The sequence below is a fragment of the Scleropages formosus genome, chromosome 6, assembly GCF_900964775.1.
Source record: "Scleropages formosus chromosome 6, fSclFor1.1, whole genome shotgun sequence".
Taxonomy (NCBI): domain Eukaryota; kingdom Metazoa; phylum Chordata; class Actinopteri; order Osteoglossiformes; family Osteoglossidae; genus Scleropages; species Scleropages formosus.
Window position 1 is genome coordinate 25,051,755 of NC_041811.1, and position 9,348 is coordinate 25,061,102.

General features: G+C 41.2%; 1 protein-coding gene across 1 annotated transcript; it reads right to left on the bottom strand.

Moving 5' to 3' along the window:
- Positions 1 to 724: 724 nt before the first annotated feature.
- On the bottom strand, positions 725 to 4,250 carry oaz1b (ornithine decarboxylase antizyme 1b). The gene is given in 6 exon segments (XM_018749031.2): positions 725 to 1,718; positions 1,889 to 1,974; positions 2,092 to 2,264; positions 2,690 to 2,776; positions 2,778 to 2,829; positions 4,006 to 4,250. Coding segments are annotated over 6 exon segments (654 nt in total). The 5' UTR covers positions 4,131 to 4,250; the 3' UTR covers positions 725 to 1,587.
- Positions 4,251 to 9,348: the final 5,098 nt, after the last annotated feature.

Consider the following 9,348-nt stretch of genomic DNA (forward strand, 5'->3'; position numbering starts at 1 on the left):
GTACAATGCTGGAGTAGCAGCTGTGTAAAGGCTTATTGTATAAGGGTTGTATTTTTTATCTGCTTCTGCACCTTACCATGCATAGCCTTCAGACCATGTGGAGTGAAAATGAACTGCTTATGCAGGTCACAGATTTAGTATTCACAGCTGATTGCCATAACACCCACAGCTGCCAGCATGAAAAGGCTAAGAGTCTATTCAGCTACTTTTCTGTAGGGCCCAGTCCAAGATTTTAATTCTGCCAGTGGTCCACCAGATGAACACTAACACCTTGCTAGTGCAGTGAATGAGTGAGAGACTAATTGTTTAATCATCCTGGTCTCTGGCAAACAAAGCACCCGGACTCAAAAAGTACCTACTGTGTGCATGTAATGCTGGCTGAGTAAATAAGCTGAGCTGTTGACCTAGTTCAAGTTATTATACAAAGACCAATTACTTTTGAGACTTGAACATGATTAAGACCAGTACAGCCAAAAATAAACCATTTACATAACAATGTAGGTTAAGCGTGCAGCTTACATTTCAAAATAAAGCACGTCACCTCAAAAAAGGAAAAAAAAAAAAAGGGGGGGGGGGGGGGGGGGGGGGGGGGGCAGGGGAAAAAGCAACCGTTAGCCAAAGTCATTCTGGTTTACTTTTACAGGTATATTACTTGCAAACATTTATACTGCATGGTGTGGCAATAGTTAAATCTGCATGAGACACCCAACAACTGAATCCAGCATGATTTTTTAATTTTTTTTTATTATCACAGACACACAATAAGGTACCACTATGCAGGTGTACACCAATCTTCAAAACTATAAGACAAAACAGTAAAGTTGTAAGGAATGCTTGACCAAAATCTAATCAGGAGACAGCAAGTTTCCTAAAAATTGCAATACTAGAAAGTGTGCACAACAGGAAATAAAAACATCCAAAATTCTGCATTTGTAAAGCCTTGCATTAAAAAAAAAAAAAAAAAAAAACCCACAAACATTTGATGACAAATCACATAAGTCTGCAATCATTCTCAGGTGTTTCCACTCTACTTTTCTAGTCTCTTTGGAGAACTCCAGATATCAAGTACCCAATATTAAGGCCACACACAGGATGTGACTTTAAGCACTAAAGCCATTGGCTGATATCACACTAAACTTTTTAAATAACTTCCTTGCATATAGTTTAAATAGAACTGTCATTTTCTGTTATAGTCACCAGTAATTAAAGAGACAGAATAGCATAATGTAAACCCCTTGATCTTTATCTACATTCCATAAATGTATTTTTCAGTTGTACTGGGGGGGGGGGGGGGGGGGGGGGGGGAATCATCAATTCTAATGAAAACTGCAATGATTATGACTTTATACCCCGTTCTTTACTGATATCCCTAAAATGTTTCCCTCGTAAGCACTGAAAAAAAAAAATACCAGTTGAATTTAACTACAGCAAAAATAAAAGTCACAGGGGAAAAAAAAACAAAAAAAAAACAAAAAAAACTTGTAATACAAATCTAAGACTATGCGCATTGTTGGAACATATAATCACAGGAGGCTGTAAGCACTTGAGTCACAGCAGATGGGGTGGTAGGTGGGGTAGCAGAGAGGACTAGTCTTCATCAGAGGAATCCCTGTCAAAGTTGTAGGCCATGAAGAATACATCAGGTCGAGGTGGGACAAGGGCATGGCCTGGTTTCACAATCTCAAAGCCCAGAAAGCTGAACGTGCGCACTAATTTAGCTAAAAGGGGAAAAAGGAAAAGAGGGACTTGTTAAATATATAAAAAAAAAAGACATTTAAATGATGGATCAATGGATCAAAATGATCAATTAGTCATCTTAATTACAAAACAAAATATATTAAAAACTATAAATATGTTCTAGTTGGACAAAACATCCTTCCGTACAAACCTCTGTCATCTCTGTTCTTGTAAAAGCAGATGAAAACGGTGACAACTTTTAGATGTTCTTCAGCATATTCTAAGAGGGCTGCAAAACTGTTGGAAGAGAGTCCATTTCCATGAAATGCTCAAGTTTTATTCTTAGCAGATACAAACAAAGCTGATATGACCAAATTTCTTCAAATCTTGCCAGATGCTTCCCACAAACCTCACCTCTCCTTGCAGCCCTCAGGCAGGATGTCTTGGGGAATCTCAACATACAAGTTGTCACCACTGACCACAGCATCCCACTGTATGAACCTGGAAACTGTGGGGTGACTCTGGAAGTGGAGAATTCTGGGACGCCCATTCCCCGGTGGTTCTTCTGTCACTGTGAGCTTCTTGTTCTGTTCAAGAGAGAGTTGATTAGAAACAAATGTACTCATATTTTACATTTGCATCACAGCAATATAACTGATATACATTTGATCCTTAGAATGACTGGCCTTTTTTTTTTTTTTTTAAACCCGAGAGTAAACACGTGTGCTTTTTGCAAATTATCTGTGCAGAGTGAGTTCATATTCACGTCAAAAGGACTTCCTTAACATTTATTTGCTCTACTTGCAAACATATCTCCACCCATCACATACCTTAAAAAGTCTTTCCATAATTTCAATTTGGCCTAAAAAGTCATTGGAGAAAGGGGGGTGTGTCTAAATACTCACTGAAGAAACTTATCATGGTTAAACCTCTAAGGGAAAGCTTTGACCACTAACAGCAAAGTACACATACTGACAATTCTACCTACTTGACAACAGACCGTTTTACTCACTGAGTACAACAGCCGAGCTGAAGGAGTGTGATCCCGTTGACCATTCCCTCGCCCACCTGGGATCTTCAGGGGTGGGAGAGGGGCATCAGGAGCACCACAGAGGCCCCGGATCACGGGTACTGCTACAGTGAAGGGAGAGACTGGAGGACATGAAAAACAAATTAGAGCAATTCCTGCCATTGGACTGAGACAACTTTATCCAAGATTTTTGGGTTTTTTTTTTTTTTTTTTTTTTTTTTTAAATAATACTAGTAAGCCATCGTTTTCATTCGTATGTGTTTTGGTTCAACTATTTTTTCATAAAACCAATTTAATTATCTTCTGACAGTAGGTGAGATAGGATATGAGAAACATGGTCAAAAAGGGGGGGGGAGAACCAACATTTTAACTGTTCCTAAACGAAATAATTTAAACCAACTGCGTACCTACCACCCTTTCAAAGACAGCTATGAATAGCTTTGTGTTCTCAAACGTAGGAAAATCCCATTTTCCCACAAGGAAAATTAATTTTTACTTCGTGTTTGCTCACATAAAACGAAATGTTACTCAGCTGAATGACACAAACGGAGCTCTAAGGAAACCTTTTCGCAGCGCAAACAGCACCGAATACGTCCTCTGATACACCGCTATACGTCGTTGGAACCCAGAAACAAGTGACGTCACACGTGGGAAGTCCATCTCACCATTGTGACGTCGCTTCCTTAAAGCGAACAAGGCCTCGGTTTAAAACGCTTTCACAACGAACGAATTAGCGAATTAAAAAAAGAACAACCTTCAAGCATTACCCGCTGAACTGCATTTGGATACTACTTTTCAGTCTGCATCTCTCAAATATATAATATCCAGGAAGTTAGCAGCGTGTTTCTCAAATGACAAGTGTTTTGGAGTCGTTGTCGGTCGGGCCATTTATTTTTTTTTTTTTTAAAAGGAACCATCGCTTTCAGTGAATCTCAAAAACGTACGTCGTAATACGTGCCAGACTTAGTACTATCTCGTAATATGATTTCTACGAAATGCTGCCACTGACCTTATTTTTGCGTTCAATAATAGCCTAGTGAAGCTAGTGAGGCAAAGGATCTGCCGAGCTGTGACGTACGGCGTAATTGCCTCTCGCGGTGAGTGAGGCGAGCTCCATCCGTATTGTAAAAAAAATGTCAACAAAAATTAACTGCGTCTTTTACGTTCCCTCTGACAATTATTATATAAATAATCCCATGTCCCGGTGATTCTACTTACTATATAATCATCAGGTTTTTACTAGACAGTCTAATAGAAGTGACCCTCCCCCACATCGTTTTTTCCGCAGTCACACTTACTTGCCAATCATATCACAAATACTACTACTAAAAGCAGCCATGGCGGTGGGACACAGTTGTTTTCCTTCTTTTTCGCGAGCAAAGCAGTGACTGTTGAGGATCCGCTGGAGGTTGGATTTTACCATCCGGCCTCGGAGAGGTGAACGGCTGCTGCGGACTGCTCACTGCGACGCGTCAGATGAGGAACGAAGCCCAAGAAGACTCGACAAGGCTCGAAGCGCGAGAGCGCCGGTGACGTAGAACTAAACAGAGACAGGCGATTGGGGGAGGGAGGAGGGAGAGGGCGCGCTTTCGCACGCAGTGGAAAAGTACTGAGAGCCGCTGCGCCGGCTGTTCGGCTTTTGTTCCCCCTCGAGCCCCCCCCCGCTCCCGGGCCTTAACGAGGAAGTTTACGGAAGGACTTTCTAGAGACGCATACATAGTGTGTGTTCGATCAGCAGTGGCTCGGTGCAGATGCAGCATTGCTGTACATTTGCGTTTAACTGGAGTAATTGCGCCTCTATGTATTCATTTTTTCAAGCAGGTTAACGATCATTTGAACGCGTTCAGTAAAAGACGCGCAGCCTCCCGAGGTCAAGAATGATCGGAATTGACACGAATGACTAATCGCACATGACTCCTTCACCACATAAATACTGGGATGTGAAATAACACAAATATGATCATGATGTATACAGTGGCATTAGTCTCCGAAAGTGCGCGTGGGTTTAACCCGCTTGTTTACTCCCAAAAGAAATGTATTCCAGGTGAACTGCTGGTGACCTTTCCGTTGCCATTTCGCCAATGATTTGGTGTGCGAGTGCGTGTGATTGTCCTTTGGGAGTGGTGTGTAGTTACATTTCCATTTACATTTATTTATTCACTTAGCAGACGCTTTTCTCCAAAGCGACTTACAACGGATACTATAATGTAGTGTTACTTGCCCCCACACCATTCACCAAGGTGACTTTACACTGTTAGATACACTACTTACACTGGGTCACTCATCCATACCATACATCAGTTCTGTTCAAGCTGTATCCTGCCTCGCTCTGTACCTCAGCACTGATGCAAAAATGGACAATGTACCGTAATTACACACATGCGTCGCTTAACGACGGGGACACGTTATGAAAAATGCGCCGTTGGGCCATGATTTCGTCGTCGCCTCGATGCAGTCAAAACAAAAGACGCGGTAAACACGATGCCGCATACTCTCTGTTTTACACATTTTAATAAGTAGAAATTACAGTGTAAAATAACGATAAAAATACAGTAAAGTGATTAAAACCAGTAACTTAGGTGTTTATTATCATTATCAAGTATTATTATGTGCTGTACTTTTATTCGATTGGCAGCGCAGAAGGTTTTGTTTACGGAAGCAGCACCACGAACACGTGAGTAACACGCTGCGCTGCGACGTCGCTGGTCGCCGGTAAGAATTTTTCAGCTCTGTTATAAAGTTATGGGACCATGATCGCGGTATTTGCGGTCAGTCGTTAAGCGGCGCGTGAATGTAAATGAAGTACAGTGAGGAAGCGTAAAAGTGTACGGAGGGAAAAGGAAGCTCTACCCGAGTCGAGTTACCCCCCCCCCCCCCCGAGAGGCCTGGTGGTGGAGCTCACACCAGCACCCATCGGCTGTTCACAGGAGGAAACCAATGTTTGCGTTTTTTTTTTTTTCCTGCGTTATTTTTGGTTTTTCTTTAACTGAGGGCGCGACGTCACAACTCGCCCGTGTATCACAAGTCAAGTACGTGACGCTGGAGTATCGTCTCACACTCCTGTTTATTTCCTTATATTTCGCACCGAGTCACTTTATTTGCTTCAAAACTCTGCTTGTTTAAAGCAGACGCGGTGCGGCGGTATATTGAAATCCCATTTTTCTTGCTCGTGGCTTGTCTTGTTTCACAAACCCTCTTCGGATGAAAAACCGCCAAGACTTCGGCGCCATGTTCTCCTGAGGCGAAACAGCAACGTTTCCGTGGGGAACCGAAAATACTATCGGTTTTCGTTGGAGTCCTGCAGTAATACCGGGGGATTGTGTGAACAACATTTGTATTTTTTATATATAATAGTTTTGTTTTTATACATTAGCTGAAAAAGTGTGGAATTTTACCAGTAGGAGGACGTTTTAACATTACCTTTTTCTTTTCCAAATCAGCTTTATTCGGAAATAATGCATTTACTGGTGTCACTGAATCTACAAGAGAAGGAAAACTTTATCTGCAGGTGTTTGGCCTTCAACTAGGCTGCCCTTAAGTTTCTCAAGGCAACTTATACGGCTCATGTAATTTGTCAACCAGCTACCACTTTTTTTTTTTTATTCCGCATCTGCTGTATCCTTATGGTCATGCAAGGAACAAGGGAATTTGCCCTGTTGGCAGGGTTCCGTCATCTGCTGTCCATCCTGTCCAAATTTTTCCCCCCCAAATCATGGAGAATACAGCTGCCCGGTTGGTATACACTCATACTTCGTCGGAGGAACGCAGCTGGGAGCACGAGTCTGTTTTTAACTCGGAATTGTTCCGAAATCCATCCGTTTTCTCGCTCAATAAAATCTTAATAATATATCTTAATCCCTCATTTTTATTCACGTTAGGTTCTATTAAAAAATCAGATGAAAATATAATGGATTTTGAAAAGCACTGTAAGGCTTTCATCCATTCACATATGCACAATGTCTACAACCGCTTCTCCCAAGCAGGGTCACAGTGAACTGCCAACACAGGGCACAAGGCTGGAGGGGGAGGGGACACACCCAGGACAGGATGCCAGTCCACCACAAGGTATCCTAAGCAGGACTCGAACCCCAGACCTGCCACACCATAAGACCCTACCAAACCTGCTGCACCACTGCGTTGGACCTTGCTGTGGTTGATTGAGCGATTGATTGACTGATCATACAATGCAGGATTTCGCTATATTGTATGACAATTCTAGGGACCCACACCTGATACATGACACCGAGCAGTCCGCAACAGCTGCTCACCTCTGCAAAAACCCCAACAGCAATTTAATTTATTTACTCATCATATCTGCTCCCAGTCTCCTCACCTCCGAGTGACTTATGGAGACTCACTTGAGGCTCTTTAACTTCAGCTCCATTCTGATTTTCATTCATTCATTACTGGTAACATCTTGCCCAGGACAGCGTCACAGTTGTCCAGGGTCTATCTTGGAAATACGAGTGTGAGACATGGTTCACCCTCGATGGGGCATTAGCTTACTGCAGGGCCTACATTCTGTGGTCTTCTGACCAGTCTTGTTTGTCTTTTCATGCACTTGGGTTAGGGTTAAATTTTGTTCATGTTTGTTAATTATATGAAATTATTAATAGAGAGACTGTACTAGGGGAGTGTGGTGGCACAGTGGGCTTGGCTGGGTCCTGCTCTCCGGCAGGTCTGGGGTTCAAGTCTCGCTTGAGTCACCTTGCGACAGACTGCTGTCCTGTCCTGGGTGTGTCCCCTCCCCCTCCGGCTTTATGTCCTGCATTGCTGGGTTAGGCTCCTGTTTGCTGTGACCCCACTTGAGACAAGCGGTTTAAGCCAGTGTGTGTGTTCTGATTGAAAGTATTTAAGTTCTTTGAAGTTTACCTACTGTTTCATACCCCCAAAAGACAACATCAGTAGCCATTAAAGGCTATATGAGACATTTTAACACATGAATTTTCAAATTAGGATGTACCTTTATGCACATAAAATTGTAACTCAAAGGGACACACCAAACAATGAAAAGAGAATGAAGGCAGAAATAAGTGAGGGAGGTCAGAGGCAAAAAAGTTAACCGGGAAGCTACATACTTATTGCTGACACCTGCATGCCTGATGCTACATACCCAACATACCTAATACCCCATACCCCTTTTCATGAGCAAAGGTATTGCAAAATGCATTCAGGTTCATGCTTTATTTACGCAGATTCATACCTTTTTACTCTTTATGGGTTTTTGGCAGATGATCCTGTACTGGAACCCTGGCATAACATCAAATATTTGAGCAAATTTGCCACCAGATGTCACTCTATTTTCAAGTACAATATCAGTAGACTTTTCATTACAGCATTTTGTCTAACTGTAATATTCAGAAATCTCAGATATGAACAATCCTAATTTGGACTGGAGACAAGTTTCTCTACTAACCCTAATTTACATTATGCCAGGCCAAATAAAATAATACTCTTAAGGTACAGTGTGATCTTAGAGAGTCACGCTTTGTCTATAAAGCATAGACATGCATTGTAAGATATTAAGGACCCTGGTGAAATGAACTATATCTATATTACATTTTAAGGACAGCTAGACAGTGGGACACCTGGTAGTATAGTGGTTAGAGCTACTGTCTCTGGGCCCAAAATGGTCACAGGTTTGAATCTTACCTCTTGCTGTGATACTTGATCAAGGTACTTGCCTTAAGTTGCAATAGTGAAATTACCCAGCTGTATAAATGGGTAAAAAAAACCATAGGTAGATTAACATTGTAAGTGACTCGGAATAAAAGCTTCAGCTAAGTAAATAAATCTAAATAATCTAAAGGTTATCACTTCTGTGGGAAGAAGTGGAAAAATTCTTACAATGTACATTTTTAGTATTTTAATCAGCATTTGTTTGGCCGTATATTTAAAATTTTTTCTCTCGGGATAAGCCTGAATGTGCCAAACGTATAAATCTACAGGAATATCGTTGTGCATTTCTTTCACCAGTTAACCAGGAACTTTTTTTAAATGAAATGCCTTAAGAATACTGGTAAGGAATGACTTGTTAAGAGGGAATATAATTACTTTCATTACAGTGCATCCAAGCATGTGAAGCTCTTTTCTGTGACGGAAGCCCAATCTGTAAGGCTGCAAACAGCTGTATGTGCTTTGCAAATAATCTGCTCATGTTGACGAATGAGGGCCAGTGTAGACTTGCTTATTTCCGGCCCTATTGCTCACAGTGGATTTTTTAAAAAGCAGTGCTGCTTTTGCATACGGTCAAGAACAAAATGTTCGCGGTTAAAATAACAGGATGATGTTCTCGTGTCACTTTAAAATTAGCAGTTCCTCCTATTAAGGTGTTCTTGTCATAACAGCATTGACAATAATAGTTTTTAAAATAGAGTTGTTGTATTATCCAGATGTCCAGAAGTACATTTTGGTATAATGTCTATAAACTGCCAGTCAAAGTTCAGATGTGGTGATCATGCTATATTCTGTTTGTCAGGTTGAATAGGTAAGTTATTTAAAAGTTTACACAGAAAATAAACTGTTTAAAAACTCAGAAATGCTCCTGAGTTTGAAATTCCTAACAGTTGTGTTTGTTTTACCTTTCTGTTCTTACCACAGTTCTTTCCACACAAATATACATATTGATGTACTAAAGTTTA